This window comes from Neodiprion lecontei, chromosome 7, assembly GCF_021901455.1.
Source record: "Neodiprion lecontei isolate iyNeoLeco1 chromosome 7, iyNeoLeco1.1, whole genome shotgun sequence".
Taxonomy (NCBI): Eukaryota; Metazoa; Arthropoda; class Insecta; order Hymenoptera; family Diprionidae; genus Neodiprion; species Neodiprion lecontei.
Genome location: NC_060266.1, coordinates 21,499,821 through 21,525,016, shown reverse-complemented (window position 1 = coordinate 21,525,016; position 25,196 = coordinate 21,499,821). Strand labels below are relative to the sequence as shown.

The 25,196-nt window shown below is 39.1% G+C and overlaps 4 protein-coding genes across 6 annotated transcripts; all 4 read left to right on the top strand.

Moving 5' to 3' along the window:
* The first annotated feature begins 1,266 nt into the window (after positions 1 to 1,266).
* LOC107221307 (probable cytochrome P450 6a13) lies at positions 1,267 to 9,184 on the top strand. The gene is made up of 10 exons (XM_046746033.1): positions 1,267 to 1,589; positions 1,676 to 2,045; positions 2,417 to 2,754; positions 2,833 to 3,063; positions 3,141 to 3,392; positions 6,711 to 7,080; positions 7,428 to 7,786; positions 7,860 to 8,093; positions 8,188 to 8,439; positions 8,484 to 9,184. Exons 1-10 carry the CDS (start codon positions 1,400 to 1,402, stop codon positions 8,690 to 8,692), a joined length of 2,805 nt encoding a protein of 934 aa, XP_046601989.1. The 5' UTR covers positions 1,267 to 1,399; the 3' UTR covers positions 8,693 to 9,184.
* On the top strand, positions 4,968 to 7,277 carry LOC107221306 (cytochrome P450 6A1-like). 2 transcript variants are annotated; one of them, XM_046745613.1, is made up of 3 exons: positions 4,968 to 5,044; positions 6,361 to 6,619; positions 6,711 to 7,277. In XM_046745613.1, the coding sequence occupies exons 2-3, from the start codon at positions 6,433 to 6,435 to the stop codon at positions 7,082 to 7,084; spliced, it is 561 nt and encodes a 186-aa protein (XP_046601569.1). In that variant the 5' UTR covers positions 4,968 to 5,044; positions 6,361 to 6,432; the 3' UTR covers positions 7,085 to 7,277. The 2 variants fall into 2 exon arrangements, with proteins under 2 accessions (XP_046601569.1, XP_015515734.2); XM_015660248.2 differs by lacking the exon at positions 4,968 to 5,044 and having other exon boundaries at positions 6,022 to 6,619.
* A 581-nt stretch (positions 9,185 to 9,765) lies between the features above and the next one.
* LOC107221305 lies at positions 9,766 to 19,783 on the top strand. The gene is made up of 13 exons (XM_046746031.1): positions 9,766 to 9,919; positions 10,980 to 11,227; positions 11,305 to 11,674; positions 12,026 to 12,363; positions 12,438 to 12,671; positions 12,766 to 13,017; positions 13,082 to 13,245; positions 16,595 to 16,793; positions 16,882 to 17,251; positions 17,675 to 18,012; positions 18,086 to 18,319; positions 18,415 to 18,666; positions 19,512 to 19,783. The coding sequence occupies exons 2-13, from the start codon at positions 11,041 to 11,043 to the stop codon at positions 19,676 to 19,678; spliced, it is 3,105 nt and encodes a 1,034-aa protein (XP_046601987.1). The 5' UTR covers positions 9,766 to 9,919; positions 10,980 to 11,040; the 3' UTR covers positions 19,679 to 19,783.
* A 136-nt stretch (positions 19,784 to 19,919) lies between these two features.
* LOC107221316 (cytochrome P450 6k1) lies at positions 19,920 to 24,834 on the top strand. Of its 2 annotated transcripts, XM_015660258.2 has the most exons (8): positions 19,920 to 20,131; positions 20,911 to 21,007; positions 21,430 to 21,650; positions 22,319 to 22,688; positions 22,756 to 23,102; positions 23,165 to 23,398; positions 23,663 to 23,914; positions 23,988 to 24,834. In XM_015660258.2, the coding sequence occupies exons 3-8, from the start codon at positions 21,464 to 21,466 to the stop codon at positions 24,152 to 24,154; spliced, it is 1,557 nt and encodes a 518-aa protein (XP_015515744.1). In that variant the 5' UTR covers positions 19,920 to 20,131; positions 20,911 to 21,007; positions 21,430 to 21,463; the 3' UTR covers positions 24,155 to 24,834. The 2 variants fall into 2 exon arrangements, with proteins under 2 accessions (XP_015515744.1, XP_046601559.1); XM_046745603.1 differs by lacking the exon at positions 20,911 to 21,007.
* The last annotated feature ends 362 nt before the right edge of the window (positions 24,835 to 25,196 follow it).

Below are 25,196 nucleotides of genomic sequence, written 5' to 3'. Positions count from 1 at the left end.
AAAATTGCACAAGGATTTTTTAAAAGCGAATTAGGTGCTCCCTCAGATTATGGTACGATAAAATTTCGCGTCAACTATCCCTTAAAATGATGTTTTTATAACGAAAAAACGACTTGGAAGAACGCATGGATGAAAACCATGACTATATGTACCGAATGATGGAATATAATTTCAGGAATACCATGTGCAATTCGAAGAAGTTTTAACTAGCATCAAAAAATTGATGCACAATGAATTTGCTAGTGATATAACTATCCATTTCTTCCAAGGCGAAAGGATATTGAAACGATGTCGCGTTTCGCTATTTCCTTGTATTCAAAACTATCACTCCAAATCACAACAATTCCCAATGTATAAATTTCCGATCTTAAACCGCCGTTACTTCACATTCTTTAACTAATTTCGATATTGCCACTCCAATCTATTGTTCATTCTATATTCAACTAATTGGCTGTACCTGAAATTAATTTTGACTCGAACGGTGGTCAGTAATAAGCAGGTTCGACATCGCTCATCGTCAGAATCGGTGATGGATGTTGAATGGCTTTCATTCCACTTTAATTCGTAAGTTGAATCGCACACACGTACGAAGACTGAGTAAGTATGATTTCTATTGACTAATATTAGGTAGAATTTTCAATAAAATTCTCACTCCAATTTACAGTTCACATTTTTTTACGGTTCATGTGATGTACTTATTTGTGACTTCGGAAAGAATAAGGTTCTATCACTTTTGTATCATGACGGTATAACCTGGTTACCAGGTATTAACCACGTTTTGTTTTTTATCACTAACCCAACTTCCATCTTCAAAACTATTGACTCAAATCGGTGAGATCCGATGTTTTTATCGAGGCTCTTTCAATTTGATGATGGCGATTATGCATGGTGATTATCGCGTCATTGTTATATCCATCAATAATGTGTACAAGATAATGCAAATTTCAAATATATTTTATAGAATAGTCTTCTTTAATAATGTGAAAATGAAACACGCTTCCTCGCATTTGAATAAAATTTTTGCAATGAAAACAATTGTTGAATCCGTTGTGAACTGTTGAATGAATCATGAAATCAAAACATATTTCATCATTTCTATAAGCCGCATTTAATCAGCTTAAGGCTCGAACGAACGTGAGCTGATGAGTCTATCCTTGAAAAATATACTCTTCGAAATTGATGCTTATTAGGCAAAAGTGAAAGTGAAAAATATAAATCATGACACGTCTTATCGAAAAGCTCATTCATCCAAGATACAACCCCTTCTCCTCTTAATTTGAACGTCCAACGGTGTTCTTAATTTCATCCACAAAATCTTGAATATCATTTCAGGTTGCACGGTCAGTAATATAAGTCTCAAAATCTCCATGGTCAGGGAAATACCTTACCAGTGCGTTGAATGATGGGGCTTGTTTCGGAAAATTTGCTTCTTCAGCTTGTGGGAATAATAATTACAATCGCTGGTGCGATATATCTTTACCTGAAACATGTCGCTTACCATTACTGGAGTTCGAAGGGAATCGCGCAGTCTACACCTACTATTCCATTTGGAAACCTGTGGCCGGTCATTACTGCAAAAAAGTCCGTGGGTAAGGAAGCCAGTTGACAAATTTTCAAAACATGCAACGGAAAAGTGCCGAATATGAACTCGATACTTATCGTTGACGTGTCTCAGGCCAACTGATGCGTGACCTGTACTTGGACTGCAGGGAGAACCGCATGTTTGGAGTCTATTCCTTCCACAAGCCAACACTGGTGGTCTGCGATCCTGAGATAATCCGGTTCACAATGACGAAGGAGTTCACAGCGTTCCAGGACCGAGGGTTGTACCACAACGAGAAAATTGATCCGATGTCTGGCCAGCTATTCATGCTCAGTGGTCCGAAGTGGAGGCCCCTCAGAGTGAAGTTTACGTCGACGTTCACCACCGGGAAAATAAAACAGATGTTTCCGCTGGTGAAAGAAGTCGCGGAGAAACTTGGGAAGTGCACGGCCAAGGAGGTGGACCAAATCGGCGTTGTCGAAGTCAAGGATCTCATGGCCAGGTCGGTCGAATCAATAACCCGTACTATTTGATTGAAATGGAGATGGGGCAGAATGTTCAGATCGATGTTTCTGTCGGTTATCATGAGGCTGAAAAATCAAAATTGCTGAAAGTTTCGGTAGCCGAAGATTTTTTTTCCCTGATTAATGGTGTTAATGTCGTACGAATATATTTTACTGTGAATAAGGTCTGTAGATAAATACATACTTTCATTTGGGAGTTTGAATGCAAGCCTTGTTTTTGAAACCTTTGAGATTTTGATCATCTGACCCGCAGAGATTTGACGTAATTATCGACCTGAATTTATGCCAGTCGAGATTTTGACCCGCATTAGCACCCTGAGACATTACCATTTTTTATTTACGAGTGCAGATTTAACACGGATCTAATAACTGCGGTAGCCTTCGGCCTTGACAGTAATAGCTTGGAGAACCCGGAAGCGGAGTTCCGCGCTTGGGGCCGGAAACTCCTTGAACCTCAAATTTTTAAAAACATGCTGATGACACTGTATCCGTCGATCATAACGGCGATGAACATCAGTTTTAATGACAAAGGTACTTCCGATTTCATAATAAATATCGTCAAGGACACTATCGCTCATAGAACGGCCAATCACGTGATTCGAAAGGACTTCATGGACCTGGTTATCCAGTTGATAACTAAGGGCTTTGTGAACTCTGACGACGGCAAAGACGGGAGTCAAGATCCAGGTAGACGATGTTTTGCTTTCTTCGAAGTACTGTAAAAGTGAAAGTTTAGATACTTAATGCCGTTTACCGATAACGTAGCTGCCAGTGAGAAGATCACTCTATTGGAAGGAGCAGCTCAGGTCTTTGTATTCTGGGTTGCCGGCTTCGAGACGTCTTCTAGCGCCGCCACTCACTGTCTCTACGAGATGGCGATGAATCAGGACATTCAGGAGAAGCTTGTCGAGGAAATTAATACCGTGTTAGAAAAATTCGGAAGCTTGACATACGACAGCATTATGGAAATGTCCTATCTTGACAAGGTTATTTCAGGTCAGTTAACGAAAGTGCTTTGCAGACAATCATCTTCCCACCAATTGAATCAAAGTGTCATAATCAATGTTTCGCAGAAACGCTCAGAAAGTATCCTTCCTTCCCAATCCTAAACAGGCAGTGCAACAGGGAAGTCGAGCTGCCCGAGACCGGGTTTGTGGTCCCAGTTGGAACCCCGATAATCTTTCCAGTGCTGGGAATCCACCATGACCCCGAAATCTACCCCGAGCCGGAGAGATTTGATCCGGAACGTTTTAACCAAGAGAATATTGCAAAGCGACACCAATACGCTTACCTGCCTTTTGGAAAAGGGCCCAGAAATTGCATCGGTGAGTTTTTCCCCGTGTCTCGACTTAGGTACATGTCTACTCAGTCATTTCTATTCCTTTTATAGGCATGAAGTTCGGACTCCTTCAAACGAAAATCGGTATCATCACTCTGCTTTCCGAGTATCGTTTCAAGCCAGGACCGGATACCAAAGACCACCTACCCCCCGAAACAAAAAGTTTTTTTCTCACTCCTCGTGGTAGAGTGACGCTACGTATTGAGAAAAGGCAAAAAAAATGAGCAGAACTGAAAAATATGTATGTTTTTTTCAATTACAGTTGTATCTATACTTTTCAGAAATCTTGTACATTCAATGATGAAAAATGATACGAAAGTAAAATTACATTATTCCGAAAATTTCTCACTAGTTTTCATCGCCCATCACACATATTGACATAGCATAGTATCATTGAAATCAATAAATAGAGTATTTTACTACACTTCCGTATGAGCTGTTCAAGGATTGAACAGTTTTGTAAGTTATTCGTTGCAACGTATGAATTACTTGAAAATGCATTGGGCTTTGCTCAGAGAAATATTATCGCGTTTCATAATCCATCCTCTACCAGTACTCGACGCAAGTATAGGTACAGTTAGAACCAGGACCTATTCGTCCAGATTTCACTGAACTGTTCAAACAGATGCCAAAATCCAAACAGCCCCAATTCCAGGAAATCCTCGCGATTTTGTCTAACTCAGAAATGGCACAGGATTTGCCGGGTACAAATTTCCGAGCGTTCATCGTCGGTACTTCAATCTCTAGCTAATATGAATATTCCCATTATAATCTATGAACTCTTTTATATTTATGATAAAATTATAATATACATATTTCATCATTCTGTTAGCCACATTTTACTTATCTAAGGTTCAAATTTCAACGTAATATAATGAGTCTATCCGTGTAAAATATGTCCCCTCATAATTGATTTTCTGTGGTGAGATAAAAAAAAAAAATGCGGTTGATCAGACTGATCATGAGACATCTCATTAATTTTTGGAAGATCAAACGCTCGCACAAGGCACTCTGATTACGAACGACCGGCGTTAGAAAAAGAAGTCTGTTGTTACTCTCTTGCCAATGGTGCTTAGAAATTGAGTTATTTTGTATGTTGATCGCGTTCATGATGTAGAAAAAAAACTGACTTTAGTCGAGGTAAGTATTGTTGAAATTCTTGATTCTACTTTCAAGATATTCGACTACCATTCATTGATAATTATCTGCCTAAACTGTTACTCACATAAATATTTTGTCGCCACGACATGATTACGCACGCATGAATCTCCGATCTTCAAGCGCAGTTTGTACAGTCTATGTACCTATTTTAAATTTTGCCCATATAGTCTAGCGATCACTCTACAGTATACCTATTTGGTGTATTCGGAATTCAATTTGACCTATACAGTGGTGAAGACGATTGAACGCATTAGCACATGATGGATGGCTCTCACTTTACCTCTAGTCGTGGCCCGAGTCACATGCATTTACGAAAATTGTGAAAAGTCCGACTTCTATTTACAACAAACGGTATATTTTCATTGCCGATAACCGAGAATAAAACAATTCAAGTACCATCGGAACTGCGACTAGAATACTCAGCTGTATGAAGGATTCCATCTAGCCGAGTGAAAAGCTTGAATATTCGTATAATAGGTACGTTGTTATTGATATTGAAAAACAAAAGAAACGTCATGTTACGGGGTAATTTTCTGAAATAGTCGACATGAAACACCTAAACTCCTGAACTCTGTTTCGATCTTGAGAAGACGATATCATTTTGAAATTTCCAAATACTTCGAGTGATGATATCAGCCATTTAATTTTCACCTCAACGATGCGTCGTCCAAATATTTCGTATAAAAAAATTTCCACCCTTCATACTGAAAGTAGATTATTCCAAGAATAATTATGCATCACATTTGAAAATATTTTACGTGTTCCTATTCATTAATAAAACATTTCAGCGTTGGTTTCACTCAAATCCATCAAGCGCATCAAGAAATCACCCCGCTGGGTGCCCATATTTGGGGGGTCGTTTTCACCCCTTTGAACCATTTATTAGCAAATAAATAAATAAAATTGTCTCTTAGTTTTCGATGCATAAAAACGGACATGAAATGGATTAAAATCGGAGGAGTTCCTTGTGAGACAGTTTTCATGATCATGGGTTTTATTGACATGAAAAATATTACATAGAGACAATTGAAATCGTACCCGATAATTGACACGTCGTTATAAAATTATTAATAACGTGTGTTACAATAACTGAAGATAGGCTTTCTATCGCAATCGTGAACCGGGATTAAGTAAACAACAAAAACATATATTTGAAAAACCGTCCGAGTGCGCATCGCTAATTTCGAACTATAATGTGTTATTCATTTGAAATTCAAGGTAGTTAGTTTGAGATTATTACACTTAGCGTTGTTAATGTAACCTAGAGATTACAGCGTTCTAGCGCAGACGTAATAGACTATATTTTCATATGAAACAAACCAATTACGTTGGAATTTTGAAGGCTGCAGTCGAAATACAAATGTGTCGCATTCTGTTCTATACAAATATGCTGGTATGAAAACCTTATGAATTGTACGTGCTGTAAAGAAAAGTACTCCCGTAATAATCTCGATATATTCAATGACGTTACACAATTCATTGGACACTCGTATGCGAAATTATGTTCATGACAGACAATTGTTTGACTCATTGCTGATTATGCAATTCAACATACAGTCAAAATGACTTTCTGCATTTTTCTTGTGCTGGTTATAATATTCCATCAACGTGAGGTGAAACATCAGCGCAATCTAGGGAGTCTATCCGTACAAAAGATGCACCCTCAAATTATTGCTAATGAAAATAGTGATGAAAACAAAAACGATTCATTGTCCGAGTAGAAATAAAGTTTACAATGGGGGATTCAATAAAAGTCTCAATTGAATCAAGTTAGTGATAAAGTGTAATTCCAGGTTGCGTGGTCAGCAACATAAGTCCAGGAATAGCCTTGCAATCAAGGGGCTCCCTGATTAATTTTTGGAACGATGGGACTTTTTTCGGCAAACTTGCTCCTCCAGCTTCTGGGGCTGATAACTGCGATCTCTGTTGCGACATATCTTTATTTGAAACACGTCGCTTATCATTACTGGAGTTCAAAAGGAATCACGCAGTCTGAACCTGTCATCCCGTTTGGTAGCTTGTGGCCGGTTCTTACGGCGAAAAAATCTGTGGGTAAGGAGAATTCGTTTGAAACATTCGATTTTATGGAAAAACAAAATCCCAGATAAGGTTCGGATATTCATCACTTGTAACTATGTTCCAGGTCAACTTATGAGCGATCTGTATTCAAAATTCAAGAAAAACCGCATATTCGGAATTTACTCGTTTCACAAAGCCAGCCTCGTGGTCTGTGACCCCGAAGTGATCCGGTTCATACTAACGAAGGAGTTCAGGGCGTTCCAGGACCGCGGCATATATCGCAATGAAAAGTTCGAACCACTTCTGGGAAACATATTCCTAGTCGAAGGTTTGAAGTGGCGACATCTCAGGGCCAAGTTCTCACCAACGTTCACGACCGTGAAAACGAAGAACATGTTCTCGACGGTGAGAAAAATTGCGGACAACCTCAGCAAGCAGATAGTCAAGGAGATCAACCGGAGCGACCTTGTTGAGATGAAGGATCTCATGGCCAGGTAGGTCGGATGAAAAAATCGACACGCTTTTTTTTTTTTTACGTGACAGCTAGAAGATGATCAGATACTCATCGTTGATGTTTGTTTGGAATTTCAATAGTCTAAGCGGTCAAAAGTATCAATGGCTCCGAGTTCCAAAATTTTTTTTTCCACTTTGGGTAGTTTTTATGGTTTATCAGAAGATTCGACCTTCTGGAACTTCGGACAGGTGCGAATCCTTAGTACCTTAGGATTTCTACGATTCTGTTCTAATGCTATATCTGTATAGATTGGTCATAATGGTCGGCATGGTGTTATACTATTTAAATCTATAACTAATGGACAATATGGACAATTACCGATCATTATTTATTGTGCCATGCTAAAAGATTTTCCACAGATGTGATCGCGTTGGCTGCTTTGGGGATTAAAAGCAACAGCCTGGAGAATCCGCAAGCGGAGTTTCATGTCTGTGGCCAAAAGCTCGTCGAACCTAAGCCAGTGAGGAATGCACTTGCCACACTGTGTCCATCGGTGATGAAGATGTTCAACATAAAATATCTTGACAAAGAAATTTCAAATTTGATAATCACCGTCTGTAAGAACACCGTCGAATACAGGAGGACCAACAACGTCGTCCGAAACGACTTCATGGACCTGGTCATTCAGCTGATGACCAAGGGTTACGTGAACTCTGATGACGGTAAAAACACGCAACAGGATCCAGGTGAGCGATTGATTCTTTCTCTCTTGATAGTCCACAGTGGTGGAAATCCAAGAAGTAATTCATATTGATCTAGTGACTGACAATGAGAAGATCACCTTGCTGGAAGCAGCGGCTCAAGTCTTCATTTTCTGGTTTGGTGGATTCGAGACCTCTTCTACCGCCGCCACTTACTGCCTCTACGAGATGGCAATGAATCAGGTCATACAAGAGAAGCTTGCCGATGAAATTAACAGCGTGATACAGAAGTTCGGCAGCTTAACATATGATTCCATCACGGAAATGACGTATCTTGACAAAGTGATCTCAGGTCGATAAACGAAAAAAGTTTAAAAATACTGATTCGTATAGTTGCACCAAGTTACTCGTTTTCCCATCAATGATTTTATATTCGTTCCTCACAGAAACCCTCAGAAAGTATCCATCCTTCATGATTCTGAACAGGGAGTGCAACAGGGAAGTCGAGCTGCCCGTGACCGGGTTTGTCGTCCCGGTTGGAACCCCGATAGTCGTTCCGGTGTTGGGTATCCACCACGACCCCGACATTTACCCTGAACCGGAAAAATTTGATCCGGAACGCTTCAACCAAGAAAATACCGCCAAGCGACACCGATACGCGTACCTCCCGTTTGGCCAAGGGCCCAGAAACTGCATAGGTGAGTTGCAACCGCCATCCCGACTTGGATACACGTCCACTCAGTCGTTTCTGTCCCTTCAACAGGCATGAAGTTTGGCCTCCTTCAAACAAAAATCGGTATCATCACTCTGCTCTCCGAGTATCGTTTCAAGCCAGGACTGGACACCAAAGTTCCCCTACCTGCCGATACAGGAAATTTTTTTCTGACTCCGCAAGGTAGAGTGACGCTACGTGTTGAAAAAAGGGAGAATAATAAAAAGAATCAACTGTAACAATAAGTCATTTTTTGCATCGTTATGTATATATTACCGTCTATGTTCTACAAAGATTTTCTAATTCCGAGAAAGAAAAATGGTGTGAAAGTAAACTCACGTCATACCTTACATTCTTGCTACATCTCAGTACCCATTGACTGAAATTTTCGTCACATAGCATACGGCTAATACCATATAAGATTGGTAGATCAGATGACCCTGAATCCAAAAGTGCAAATTTCAAACACCTTACACGCAGCATACAATCCGCGCGCATCTTAAAGAATGCCAAAAAATTAGCCCATCTCAAAATTATCATCTCTTCTAATTTTCGAAATGTAGGTAAATGATAGTTCTGAGGTACCGAAAACATGCTTTCGGCTATCGACAGCACAGCGCTTATGAATTGAAGTTGAAGGAACTTCCAAATAAATTGTACAAAATGAAAGTGCATGACAAATGGGTGCCTACACTAATCGTCAATAGAATGGCTACGTTATGAGAATGTACTTTAGGCTATGAAATAACCTCCAATAAAACTTTCAGAAAACTTGTAATTACAGTAACTTAGCATGTGTAAATAGATTCGTATCTTCGTCGTTTACTTTTGTCACTTACTCTACAATACTTTGATTTATTCAATATAAATTTAATGACGAATCAACAAGAAGAGAAACAATTAAATCAAACAGCTTATAAACAATCTTGACAGTAAGCAATTCCCCCAAATTTCAATATAACAGCAAAAAGTAGATCCATTTGTTTTAATTTTTTAGTCAATAAAATAGAGGCGCTTAAATTGAAGTTTTGCCGGAAGCACCAATTTCGCCAATATAAAAATAATATGATTCATTGTTATTACAGTAGGAGATTTCCAAGTTTGATTGCTTGTCGAGGCATGAAAAGTTACCGCGCAATTTAAATATCCGATTCAGAGGATCTTCCATAGATTACATAACGCTGTAATGGGATAGTACGTACATAGGCTTCCCTTTACTATACCGTAGAATTTAGCGTTATGTAATTTATCGAACCTCGCTTGCCGTTTACTTCAGATAAGATTACGTTCACTCGGTGGCGTCATCGTGAAATTCACAATTTTAACTGCGACTGTTCCTCTGATATCTGTTCGAAGAGGGGATTCACGGTCAAGTTTGCATATGGATGTTTCGCGAGAACACAAGCCTCGATCATTAAGCAACTGTTCGGTTCGCATCGACATTGTAATAACATTTCAACTTACCGGTGAGTTGTATTTTTCTTCATAATATTAATTAAAAAATGGTTTTATAATTACGAATTTCGTGAAGTATAACGTAAATGTGTTTTGCTGCTTGGGAATAAATACTCGAAGAAAATAGCGAAGAATAAACTTCTAAATTATACCATGGATCGATCGTGTTAGCACTACGGTTATTGTTGGGATACTTCTTGCCAATTTGATCTGGGTTTGGCCATTTTTTATATGTATGACTCTTCTGACTCCGGAAGACATTCACTTTTTCTCAACTTCCTGTTCCTGTATTTTTTTTTTCTGGTTTTAAGAAAAAAAAAAACCATAAGAGGTTATTACAATCATCCGGAAAGTAAAAACTCGTATTTTTACTATGTCTAGACATTTTAAGGTCTAGAGAATAAGCTCTGAGCATTTTCATATGGACGCGCGTGTGTGTATGTATGTAATCGCTCGATCAACAGGATTTTTCTTAACTTGGAACTGATTAGATTTTTGATTCAATCAGTCGAGCGGTGTTCAAGTTATTCGAATAACAACACAAAGTTAAAAAAAAAAAAGTATTATGATATCTCGAGAATGGATCAACGGATTTAGAAGATTTTGGTTACAATCAGCGCAACTTTTTTTTAGCCTAGAACGTTACGTAATTTTAGAGTTATCAAAACGTTCGAAAAAATTTCGATAATCCGAATCAATTCCGAAACATGTAAAATACGAAAAACACCGAATGCCTTTGACAGTTAGGACAATTATATAAAAAATCGTCTCGTTCCGAGAGGTCAAAAGTTGGACCCACGTCAAATCGGCATAGAATGCACCATATAGCGTTGAATCTTAGCGTTGAAAGTCCTATTCAAGGGAAAGAAATGAGCAAACCGATTTACGTTTTATTTTTTCATCGGAATATCAATGAATAAATTTTATTACGTCAATAACAAGTAGAAAGAAATCACCGTAAAATCCTAATGAAAGTTACTGCGAACCACATGAGAAATAACGCGAATAATATTATTAAGAATCTCGTAAATATACCAAAAAACCGATTATCCGTAATTCTTGTCTGTGCAGGAAACAGAACAAATGTTTAAATAACGTGGGTCAGGATAATTCCAAAAAATTTCGTAAAGCGATGGGGTTTGTTTCGGCAAACCTGCTTCTCCAGCTCCTGGGAATAATAATTACGATTGTTGGTGCGATATATCTATATTTGAAACATGTCGCTTACCATTACTGGAACGCGAAGGGCATCCCGCAGGCTGAACCTGTCATTCCATTTGGGAATCTGTGGCCCGTCCTAACAGCGAAGAAATCCATTGGTAAGTCTGAACCTTTTATCCTATAGCAAAAAGAAGCCCCATGTATGGTAGAGAAGCTTATCATTCAAATGAGACAGGTCAACTGATGGGCGAACTGTATTTGGACTTCAGGAAGAACCGCATCTTTGGAGTCTATTCATTCTACAAGCCCACACTGGTGGTCTGCGACCCCGAGATAATAAAGTTCATGATGACGAAAGAGTTCACGGCTTTCCAAGACCGCGGCATGTTCCACAACGAAAAAATCGATCCAATGTCGGGTCACCTGTTCCTTCTCGGTGGTCCAAAGTGGAAACGCCTGAGAGCAAAGTTCACGCCGACCTTCACAACGGGAAAAATAAAGCAGATGTTCCCGACGGTGAAGGAAATCGCGGAAAACCTCGACAAACGCATGCGTAAAGAGGCCAACCAGAGCAGCGTCGTCGAAGTCAAGGATCTCGTTGCCAGGTAGGTTCGAATCAGTACGCGCACTACTGATGAAAATGGAGATGGTTAAAAGTGTTTGGAAAATGGTGTTATCAACGAAACGCATCAGTCCGGATCATCGAAATTCCGCAGAGTTCTAATTTCTAAAAGTCTACTGGGATTAGTAGTATTTAAATATCTTGTACAGATTTTTTATGGTAAATCATTGATTCCCACCAGTTGAAATTTTAAAACCTTACTGGTTTTGAATGGGCTGATTGACATCGGGACTGAAGCAATTGAACGCAATAGTAGACCTAGGTTTATAATATTGGAGATGTTGAACCGCACTTGCATGTTTAAATGCTTGTCGTTTCTGATCCATGCGTGCAGGTTTTCCACGGATGTAATAGCTTCGGTAGCTTTCGGGATCGATTGCAACAGCCTGGAAAACCCGGATGCAGAATTTCGCGCCTGGGGTCGGAAGTTCCTCGAGCCTCAACCAGTGAAGAATGTGATGATGGCGTTATGCCCGTCGGTAATGATGATGTTGCACTTCAAGACCGTTGATGATGGTACTTCCAAGTTTATAATAAACACCTTCAATGATACCGTCAAGTACAGAACGGAAAACAATGTGGTTCGGAAGGACTTTTTGGACCTCGTTATCCAGCTGATGACCAAGGGCTACGTCAAATCTGATGACGGCAAAGACACGGAACGGGATCCAGGTGGATGATCCCTTATCCCCCCCCCCAAGATTCTAGTCAAGAAAAATTTTAGAATATGTTCCTTAACGATCTAGTGGCTGCGAGTGAGAAGATCACTATGCTGGAAGGAGCGGCTCAGGCCTTCGTATTCTGGCTTGGCGGTTTCGAGACTTCTTCTTCGACCGCGACTCACTGTCTCTACGAGATGGCGATGAACCCGGACATTCAGGAGAAACTTTCTAGAGAAATTAACATCGTTCTAGAAAAGGTTGGAGGTTTGACTTACGACGCAATCGCGGAAATGCCCTATCTTGACAAAGTGGTTTCAGGTCAGCCAACTAGAAGTATTTAAAAACAATCATCCGTACCATCCGAATTACGGACATGCCTATAACCAAATTGTTCATAATCCACGTTTTGCAGAAACCCTCAGGAAATATCCTTCCTTCCCAATCTTGAACAGAGAGTGCAACAGGGAAGTCGAGTTGCCAGAAACCGGATTCGTTGTCCCAACCGGAACCCCGATAGTATTTCCCGTGATGGGGATCCATTGGAACCCTGACATTTACCCTGACCCGGAGAAATTCGACCCGGAACGATTCAGCGAGGAGAACATCGCCAAGAGACATCGTTATGCTTATCTTCCGTTTGGCGAAGGCCCCAGGAATTGCATCGGTGAGTTTCAACTACGATCTCGACTAAGATACAGATCCGCTGAATTGCTTCAACTTTTTCACAGGTATGAGGTTCGGCCTTTTTCAAACGAAAATCAGTCTCATCACCCTGCTTTCCAAGTATCGTTTCAAACCAGCACCAGAGACCAAAGTACCCCTACCTGTGGATACAGGAAATTTCCTACTCATGTCAGTTGGTGGAGTGCCACTGCGAGTCGAAGAACGTAATTAGATGCTTGGAAACTTTTGCAGTTGTTCTCTTTTGTACTGCAAAAATAAATGGACCTTTTTTAGAGAATTGTTATTATAATTCATTATACATCCTTTCATTCGTCATTATTCATGTTTTGTTTTTCTTTGTCATCTTCAAAAGTGAGTATAATCGACTATACGAACCTTGAAAAGTAATTATATATAGTTGCAGCAGACCAATTGGCACCACAGTACATTAATAATGATTAGCCTTCATAGTTACTCAGGCATATACATGTACAACTTAAACCAAGGTTATATTTATTTGGCTACCTCGATTTACTCACAAGCACAATTAATTCCAAATAGTCCCAATCAAGCCATTTCCTTGTCATTTTATTCACACTTCTTCGTTCGCCAATTTATTGTAATATCTCTGCTACGGTCTGTTATTTGTTCTAGAATTTATCAATTGACTTTATATAACGCCAGTGTGGTTAACCCGTAATTTTTTCCCTGAGTTCCGTACGTGAAGTAATCATTTCTGCGGCACAACAAAAAAAAAGATCATCGGATTACAAAAAAGCACACTTTTACGTCTTGGTAGTAAAAAGTGATCTTTTTTGTATCCCACTGCAAAAGAAACTTGTAAACCATACTTTTGTTACATAAAGTATCGTGTAAACATTGCAGGCAGAGTCTTTCTCACCTCTCGTGCATTTGCAATATATTCGTCATCGGCTCGCGAAGGCATTTGATTCAAAATCTAGTATTTATAGAAATTTGGATTGACTTGTGCGATGACGAGTGCGTCTTACATATCAGACGGCATCATCGGTATATGTCTAATGGCTTTTATTTCACCTCTGGCAGTAGATTCAATTGCTTAAACATCATTAGTAAATGCGCACTGCAATAATGATACACAAATCGGTTTTCGAAATCGTGACGTACGATTAATTAACGAGAAAAATATACGTAGTTAGGGGGCTTCAGGGATTTTATGAGAATCTTCGTGTCGTTAACTTAGTGTTAAAACGTTACTTCTCGACGCAACATGTTTTTCTATAGGATTCGAATTGGCTGGGAAAACTCTGTGAAGGAAATACTTGCGAAATGCGATTAGAATATTCGTCGACTGTATGTTTGAGATCAACTAATGTCCAACCTGTGCTTCAAAATTTAGGAAAAACCGCATTTTCGTAGTCAATTCATTCCGAATTTTGCAATTTTATTTTTTTTATCAAACCGTTTTCGAGATCAACGAAGAACTTTATCTGACTCTTCCCATTTCATGGCGATGAAAAGTATTGTGAAATAAATTGTTTCTCAGGCTTGATTTTTCGCGATGTAAAGATATACTCATTTTATTTCGAAAATTTTTTGTAACTCTTGAACTTACGTTAAAAACATTTATATAGCAATTTCAAACCTTGTTAGCGTGTTCAGCTACTTAATTTTAGGATTTTGTAAAAATATCACAACACAACGACACTCTTGTCTCTTGAATGCTATATACCATGTACGTACCATGTCAAGCTTACTAAATGCATCGTAAAATAAAAAATATCGATGACTATTTTTGCATGAAGAATACGTGTCTTGTTTTATTCACCAGCATAAAACCTACGGAATGACCTCCAGCTGTTTTCAGCGAGCATTTTATAATATACAACGTGAAGTTTACACTTGTTCTGCAATAAGGATTCAATCTACCCAGTGAAAATAAAAATCGAGTCAAATTAAATGATGTATGGTTTTTTAAAATTTAATTTAATTTAATTTAATTTAATTTATTTATCTATTTATTTATCTTGTCTGTATCGAATGCCTCCCGCATATCAAATATACTTTCGAATGCGATTGTTGGATGAGGTACGAAAAATTTGAGTCTCATTGCGAGTTGTTACGTCCGATTATCGCTTGCCATCGATAAGCGTTATTAACCGTTGGTTGTGCGACGCACTTCATCAACAAGGTCAATCTCATTTACAGACAAGATGAAATTCGTAATCTAAGCACGCCGATTCTTTAGGCATGTATTGGGAGAGGGGATTTGATAGCAAATGAGCAGATGAAATTTCTTGAGTCAGTAGTCATTGTCGTTGGCTACAACTGTTCTATTCATGCCTGGATTGCGATAATATTTCACCTTATGCGTGAGTTGAGCATTTTTCTAAACTGATTCTGAAATTGTTTATAAATAAGACGTACGTAATGTTATGTAAATGAATTTTATTTCTCTTGAATAAATGTTTGAAGAAAATTAAATAGGTACAATAGACCTCTGAATTATACGAAAGATCGACCGAATTCTCCAGAATCCAATATACGCTGTAATTCAGACGGTGGGTTTTGGACAAGTGATCGAAAGTGATTTGTTATACATGTTTATTGTACATTGATTTTAATCTAAATTTTTGCGCGGTATAATTCAATAATTGCATTAAAAACAAGTCGGATCTGTAAAGATAGAACATTAACTTTCGTTAAATTTCCCGAATCTGTGCGAATCGGTTTTTACGTTTGGAATGAATCATTTCAACGAAAATTAAATATGCCAACCGCAATTCATCTAAGATTTTCTTCTTACGAAGTATTCATGCACCAATAATAACGAATGACAAGCCCTACGAATAGTTCTTTTCGCGATACTTTTAGCCGCCATGAAAATGGAAGAGTTCGTCTGTCTGTCCGAGAAAATTTCACGATGATTTCGAAAATAGTTGAATGAAAAATCTGAATTTGACAGAACTTGACAACGAAATGAAAACGTATTGAAATAAGAATTGAAGAAAAATTTTTTTTTCTGAGCGAGCAAGACATTAATAAATTTTTGAAAAAATAATTAAATGCACTCCGAAAAATGTAATCGTTTATTTTGAAACGGTAATAAAGAGGAAAGGATACAAGTGCTTCGGATATACATTGGAAATCCATTCATTTCCGGTAGAACCAAAACTTAAAATTGAACGAGACGTGGCAGTTTTTTATCATCGTTATTTGGTCGTGAAATTCTGTAAGTTTTAGATTTTTTTATTGAGCCGTTTCCGAGATCATCCTGGGAGTTGGTCGGAAATTTTTTTTTTAAACTTGTTTTTCGGATTCTAGAAGTTTGAAAACGTCAAAATTCGTTGAAATTAGAAAAAAAAAAGTGATTTCGACCGAAACCAATATTTTTGTCACAACCCAAAAGGCGATGAAGAGTGAAAAGAAATCGCCATAAACTCATCGTACGAAGTGTGAATAACGTGCCGAATAAATAATGTGTATAAATTTATTAGAATTTTCATAAATCCATCAACAAAATGATGATCTGTAATTTCAGATCGTGCGTTGGGCAAAACAAATCATTAAGTATTTTTGTTCAGTGGAACCCCTGATAAGTTTATAATACGATGGGACTCATTTCGGCAAACTTGTTCCTTCAGTTTCTGGGAGTAATAATTTCTATTGCCGGTGCGATATATCTTTACTTGAAACATGTCGCTTACCATTACTGGACTTCAAAAGGAATCGCGCAGTCTGAACCTGTCGTTCCGTTTGGGACTATCTGGCCAGTACTTACAGCAAAACTGTCCGTGGGTAAGGAGAATGAACTGTGACTTTTTTTATTCTATAGGGGAAAGCAGTCACAGATACGATTTCAAGGTTTATCGTTTGCATATTGCAGGTCAACTGATGCGCGACCTGTATTTGAAATTCAGGAAGAACCGCATCTTCGGTGTCTACTCGTTCCACATACCCAACCTCGTGGTCTGCGATCCTGAGATAATTCGATTCATAATGACGAAGGAATTCACGGCCTTCCAGGACCGCGGCATGTATCACAACGAACAGCTTGACCCAATGACAGGTAACCTGTTCCTGCTTGGTGGTCCGAAATGGCGGCATCTCAGGGTTAAGTTCACGCCAACCTTCACGACTGGAAAAATAAAGTACATGTTCACGACGGTGAAGGATATTGCGGACAACCTCAGCAAGCGGATAGCCACGGAGACCAGCCAGAGCGACCTCGTTGAGGTCAAGGATCTCATGGCCAGGTAGGTCCAATCAAATCATCGACAGTAGTATCACTTAATTTTTAGTCTACTACAACATATTTCAAAAGAAATCAAATCGGAAAGATTGATCTGGGATACCTTCTTTGTAAGTTGGAGGACGTGCAAAAAATCCGGACTGATTATAGCGAATGATCTCATCAGTCCGAATGGTTCTAATTTTGAAGTTTTGTTTGAAACTACATGGCTTTATGCGCAATGAAAATTCTTTGCAATCAGTTAAGTTCGATACGAAAACTTTGGCCTTCCGCGAGTTCTAGCCAGTAGAAATTTTGAATCATCAGAACTTTGTCAATCCAGACCGAAGAGATTCGAAGTAATAATCGACGTAGATTTACATACTGTTCGTGTTTTTTACTTCTCTTAGCAAAATGATTACTTGTCGTTTCTGATTTACGAGTGCAGATTCTCTACTGATGTAATCGCCTCAGTCGCTTTCGGTATCGAATGCAATAGCCTGGAGAACCCGAAAGCAGAGTTTCGCTCCTGGGGTCGTAAATTACTCGAGCCTAATCCACTAAAAAATACAATGATGGCACTGTGTCCATCGATCATGCAGTTATTCAAGATCAAGTTTCTCGACGAAGGCGCTTCCAATTTCATAATAAACGCCTTCAAGGACACCGTCGAATATAGAACGGCCAATAATGTGGTTCGAAAGGACTTTATGGAACTCGTTATCCAACTGCTGACCAAGGGCTACGTCAATCCTGACGATGAAAAGGACGCGCAGCCGGACGCAAGTAGGTGACTGATTACTTCCTTCTCGAGGGTCTAAGAAAGTAAAAGTTTAAAACTTATCTGAGAACGCTGCAGTGCCTTCAACCGACAAGATCACAATGCTGGAAGGAGCTGCACAGGCCTTCGTATTCTGGGTTGGCGGCTTTGAGACGTCTTCGTCTACCGCGACTCACTGCCTCTACGAGATGGCGATGAATCCGGACATCCAGGATAAACTCGCCGAGGAAATGAACATGGTGTTGGAAAAGTTTGGCGGTCTTTCGTACGACGCCATCATGGAAATGACCTATCTTCACAAAGTAGTTTCTGGTCAGTGAACGATAAGAATTTGAAAACAGTTATTCAAATGCCATTTGAATCGTTCAATTCACTCTCGACCAAAGTTTCATGATCCACGTTTACAGAAACTCTCAGGAAGTATCCATCCCTCCCAGTCCTAAACAGAGAGTGCAACCGGGAAATTGAGTTGCCTGGGACTGGATTCGTCGTCCCAGTTGGGACCCCGATACTCTTTCCAATATTGGGAATACACTGGAATCCCGAATATTACCCTGAGCCAGAGAAATTCGACCCGGAACGTTTCAGCGAAGAGAACATCGCCAAGAGACATCGTTATGCTTACTTACCGTTTGGCGAAGGGCCCAGGAATTGTATCGGTGAGTTTTAACGGCCGTCTCGACTTAACAAAGGAATACACGGATCCCGGGGTAGCCAAATTTGGTAAAATTTTTCACTCGTTAAACTAGATAGAATTTCATTAGACCCTCTATTTTTTTTTTTTTTTTTTCGTTGCACGGGCAGCGATACCTGAGACATCACAGAACGCTTATATTGTTTTTTAACATTTTTTATTCCCTGTATTTTGATAACCTTCATGTACATTTTCATGAAATTATTTCCTTCCAACAGAATGTACTGGATGAACTTATCATTAAAAAAACAACGATATAATGCGGGTATTATCATTATATTATACGCTATCATAAGCAGCACAAAGTATCAATCTTTGTCAGAAATAGCATTAGCACACGCGCGCTGATGATAATCATCGTAAAAGCATTTAAAACAAAACACAAAACGGAAAGCCGGAGCAGATAATTGATTATGGATCGAGAAATGAATTTTTAAAAAATTTTTCCTTTTGCTCAATTCGAGGTCTTCCACTAACAACGTCACGTAGTTTTGTATTCCTTTTCTTGGAATATTTATATAATATACAAATCGTGAGTACGCCCAGTATACATTCTGTTGGATGAAAATAATTTCATTAAAATGTCCTTGAAAGTAAGAAAAACACGAATAAACAAATTTTTACATAACAAACCCTGTGTGATTTCTCAAGAACTGCTGTCCATGGGATGGAAAAAATACGAGTATAACAAAATTCGATCTACTTTCACCAGTTCAAATTTTATCAACATCAATCACCCCCGATTCGTGTATTTCCCTTGTTAAATTGTTAGATACAAGTGCACCGAGTCCTTTCCTGACCTCCTTGCAGGCATGAGGTTCGGTCTTCTTCAAACAAAAATCGGCCTGATCACCCTGCTTTCGAAGTATCGTTTGAAGCCAGGACCCGATACGAAATCACCTCTGGTCATGGACACCGGAAATTTTCTACAAATGCCACTTGGCGGTATGAAGCTCAGAGTCGAGGAAAGATGTTAGACGACTAACGGTATTTTCCATACAAAATTCAAAGTTGTGCAAGAACAGTGAATTAAATAATAATAACAACAGAAATAAGATGCCAAGGATTTAATTCTAACGAAATTAGCATTATTTTCTTATTTCTTTACCCAGGAATGGTTCATCCATTGCTCGAGTCAAAAACTCATTTTAGTATAATTTATGTGATTTTTTCACCCCATTTCTTTCAACACTTCAAAACATTTTGCTAATGATATTTTGTGATATCGCCATGTGTGCGTCAAAAAAAGTAAGCCCCGCAGTACCATTCTTACCACGAACAAAACTCCTCAGTATCCCGCTCTGCTTTGAGCAGTACAGACGATACTTGAGTTCTGTGCCATTTCGCGCGTTCGTGTTTGATCAACGGAATTATTCCGAGCCGATACAAAGATGAAACCGTAGTGTTTCTCCAAGAAAAGTTATTTTCAGGTATGTGTGTTTGAGCGTCATACCGGTCAAAGATTTTTTTTTGTCAATAGTTGATTGAAAAACGATCTGCAAAGAAAATTCGCCTAAATAAATTTTCTATACCGAACAACACGTGGTCATCGCTTTCATCCATTTAGATCGTCTCTGCAACTGGATTATTTCATAAACAAATTTTTTTTCAATAAATAAAGTGGAGGTTGGTATCAAAAATTTCAGAACGATACTAAAATAACACATTCTACGAGATTAATTATTATTCTTTGTTATATTTCGAAAACAAAATTCATCCAAAACCGTCAGGGTTACAACAGAAGCGTTATACCAATTTGTCCTTCTTTCTTTTGGCGAAATTAAAACCTCCAAGGTAGCTGTCTTGAGAATACTTTCGAATTCTACTCATGCATAGGAGATAATATGATATTCAAGTGGCTGCTCAGTAATCAAATCGTGTTCAGCCGGCTAATTTGCAATTTAAACACGTGATGTTCTCGCCTGTGGTTATTTAATTCACGTATATCGTCATTTATCAATGAATTGTGCTCGCCGGATTACAATGATTAAATAAAGCATCGTTCATGTACATCTAATCAATTATTTCAAATTCCCATCAGTCACAGATAAGATAATGAATGCGACATTGGTTTCTTGTGACAAAAGTCAATCGAAAGCTTAGAATTAGCAAACTTCTTGTATAACTAACCGACATCAACACGTGCATAAAGAATAATCACTTGTTCTTTTCGTTAATCCTGCACTTTTTTTACTTTCCCTTTATCAAGCGGGGATTATACAGCACGAATATCGATCGCTGAGTAAAAGTTTCTGCATTCGAACAACTTCACCTGTCTCGCCAAAAGAAACATTCAACTACAAACCGTGAGTCAGACATATTTCTCTTCGTTACGTGTCATTTATTTTACTGATTATACGGTTACGACATCGTGAATGCGATGTTCAAAACCTAAAAATAAATTCTGTTGCTATTGTATATACCTACTGTTTCACTCTCGTGTATCAAACCGGATTTGACAGAGAATGAAAATCTTAACTGTACAACAATTTTGATAACACGGTCAAACCTCGAATAATAATCACCACCAAAAGTGTGCCGAAAAAATATTTCCATCCTTAAAACAAGTGACCGATTTATCAAATTGGTAAAACGTATTGAATTTTTCATTAAGGAATTTTCCCCCCATCTTTAGTATATTCAATCGCTACCAATTTCCTATCGATAAGATTAATTAACAAACGAATAAACTTTATCGCTGTCATTTAAATGTAATTTGTAATTTCAGATATTACGAACGATAAGATCCAAAATAGAGAAAAATGGCGCTCTTTTCAGTCAACCTTGCGCTCCAACTTTTGGGAATAATAATAGCCATAGTCGGGGCAGCGTACATTCACCTCAAGCATGTAACCTACAACTACTGGAGTTCCAGAGGAATTGCACAGCTGGAACCAATACCACCGATCGGTGACTTGTGGCCGCTCCTTTCTGGGAAAAGATCAATCGGTAAAGAAAGAATTATCTTCGTGAGAAAAAAATGGTGTTTCAATCGAGCGAGAAAGAACCAAACTTGACCGTTGTAGACTTACATGATATACGTTATATTGGCGTGGCATCAAAAATATAACACATATCGCATCAAATAGTTCAAGAAACAACATAACTTTTTTGTGTCGGCTTTTGTTTTTTTTATCTTAATCCAACTTCAATTATCCACTATATACGGGTTCAAAAAAAAAAGCCATTTCCGAAACGAGTGAACTAAAAAATTTCTTTAGTTTTATACGACACAGAATCAGGTTTATCAGCGCTAACCCAAGTGTAGACCTTGAGTCGAGCAACGACTGTAAGGATTATGATATTTGAAGAGAAGTATATTCGCACTGAGTGTAAAAAAGTTTGTCAAAATTCGAGTTACAAGCGATAACTTGCAGTTTAGTAAACAACTATCAAGAAAATATAAAACTTTATTATATCACATATCTATGTGTGAAAAAATCTACCGTCGATTTGAAAATTTTCGTGAAAAAAGCCGCGCATTCGAATTGTGTTTTACGTTTCGCGATTTTTTAACCGTGTTAGTCTACCTCTGGTTTCATTCTAAATTGTGTTAAACTGACACCTGCTTTAAAATATCCACACCAAATTTTTATCCCATTGTAACTTGTTCCAAGGTCAATTGATGCGCGACGGTTATCTCCGTCTGAGGAAGAAGCGAATTTTCGGTTTCTACTCTATCCACAAGCCAAACCTGGTGATCTGCGATCCTGACATACTTCGGTTCGTGCTGACGAAGGAATTTCCGCGATTCCAAGACCGCGGAATGTTCAGTGACGAGAAGCTCGATCCGATGTCGGGTAACCTGTTCCTGACCGGTGGAACAAAGTGGCGACACCTCAGGGTGAAGTTCTCGCCGACGTTCACGTCCGGCAAGATAAAGCACATGTTCACAATCGTCAAGGAGATATCTGACAACCTCGACAAGCGTCTGGCCTACGAGGCGAAACAGAACGAGCTTGTCGAGATCAAGGATCTGATGGCGAGGTAATCGTCTCACCTCGAGGAACGCGAACGAGTCAATGATTACTAAAGCTGGAGTTATTCGATGCAGGTTCTCCACCGATGTGATAGCAACCGTGGCTTTCGGGATCGACTGCAACAGCCTGGAGGATCCCGATGCGGAGTTCCGATCATGGGGACGAAAGTTCTTGGAGCCGAATCCGCTGAAGAATGCGTTAATGGCACTTTGTCCCTCAGTGCTGCAGATATTGAAGATCCCATTCTTCGACAAGGGGGCCTCCGACTTCATCCTAAACGCGTTCACCGACACCGTAAACTACAGGACAGCCAACAATGTAGTGCGAAAGGACTTCCTTGAGCTTGCTATGCAACTCATAAACAAGGGATACGTACAGGGCGACGAAGACGACAACAACAAGGAAACGGCCCAGAACTCAGGTATGGGACCTATTGATTTACCCTCGAGTTCCAATTTCATAACCTTGACGAAATCCACCCAGTCAATGCCAGCGACAAAATCACGATGCTGGAAGGAGCGGCGCAGGCTTTCGCTTTCTGGGTTGGTGGATTCGAAACCTCGTCTTCGACAGCGACTCATTGCCTCTACGAAATGGCCCTGAATCAGGATATCCAGGAAAAATTATCCGATGAGATAAATACAGTACTGGAGAAATTCGGGGGCTTGACTTACGAGAGCATAAACGAGATGACTTATCTTCACAAAGTTGTCTCAGGTCAGTCAACGAAGGATTTTCGAAACACTGTCGCTTAGAACATAAAAAAAATTAACGACGTTAAAACTGACCAAAAATGACCGGCGTGGACTACTGTGGAAAAATTATCGTGGTTAATTCGGCAATTGATCGCCAGATAATGTTGGATTGAAAATAAGTAGTATTAGGTTGACGTGATATAGCGTTGGTCTAGCACGAAAAGACATTCCATAGAAGTCCACACCGCATTCATCGCCTATCAAACTTCTCTTTCACGTTCCACAGAAACCCTCAGAAAGTATCCTTCAGTAGCCGTCCTAAACAGAGAGTGCAATCAGGATACCGAGCTACTCGACACTGGTCTGGTCGTCGAGAAAGGAACGCCGATCATCGTTCCAGTAATGGGTATCCATTGGGATCCCGAAATTTACCCTGACCCGGAAAAATTCGATCCGGAACGATTCACGGAGGAGAACATCTCCAAGAGGCACCGTTACGCTTACCTAGCCTTTGGCGAAGGGCCCAGAAATTGCATCGGTATGTTTTCATCGTACCGATTTCCTTCCACTGCAAACACCGTTCGAATAATTGTTTTTCAACGTTTTCACAGGCATGCGATTCGGTTACCTTCAAACGAAAATCGGACTCATCACTCTGCTCTCCAAGTATCGTTTCAAACCAGGGCCTGACACAAAAGTACCACTGCCTGCCGATACCGGAAACTTTTTACACATGCCACTTGGTGGAGTGATCCTACGAGTCGAAGAAAGATATTGAAAGAGTAAAAATAGTTAGCATCACACTTAGGCCATTTGTTTTTTCACAAATTTCGAAATTTTTTAGTCTTCCATTCTCCAAGTAGTACGAATTAACGTACCTCTCATGCTAGATAATTTTTCTTACGAAAATTTTAATCAACTTTTTGGATTTGTACAATGAAAGATCACTAATTACCAGTTACGAGTATACCATAGGGAAAAAATCAGTGCACATACGCTGACGATCCACTAACTTTTCATTGACATTTCACTAATTTTCAGTGTATATGGAGCATTCCGTGTCAAATTTGTAATCCATGTACCTCACCCCCTTCGATATTGACGATTTTTTATTATGATGTTGCAGCCGGTCCAAAATGGTCAGGAAATTTTTTTCAGTCATCTTTCAGCCACCGGTGAAATTTAAAAAGATAATCAACAAACCAATTCCGAAAACGCCATCTATAAAAATCTGAAAAAAATTCACACTGATTTTATGATTTGAAATATGATTTTTTTTCTCATAAACTCAGTTTTTCCAATAGTTTACCGATTCATATTTCAATAATACGTAATATACAATATCCTTAATCTGCTTATGTTTACTATTATCGATGGTATTTCTTTCGACGGGTCCGAAGACCAGTTATTTATGTATTCATTTATTCTCAAACACATTAAATTAATTCTCTAGCATTCTTTAGACAGTTACAATCTCGTCTCATAAGCCAGTGTTACTGCCATGCATATAAAAAAATTCTATACATTTGCAAACATAACCCGCTGCAGTATGTGTGTAACATACATAGTAATCGGACGTTTCTTGGCAGAGAATTGTTTATAATCACGATGACTCGGCAAGCCTGAACGTACAACGCACACGAATCACGCTTATTGCTCTCTGACACGCCTCCGCCTCGGTAAAACTTCTGCGACTCATGCTGCGTTCGCTGTTAAAATGTTTTCGATAGATACTGCAGCAAAGCGAACTTGCGCGAGCTTACACACTCCGCAAAATTCATTATCACACAGTTGGACAACGTTGATTTGATTACGTAATA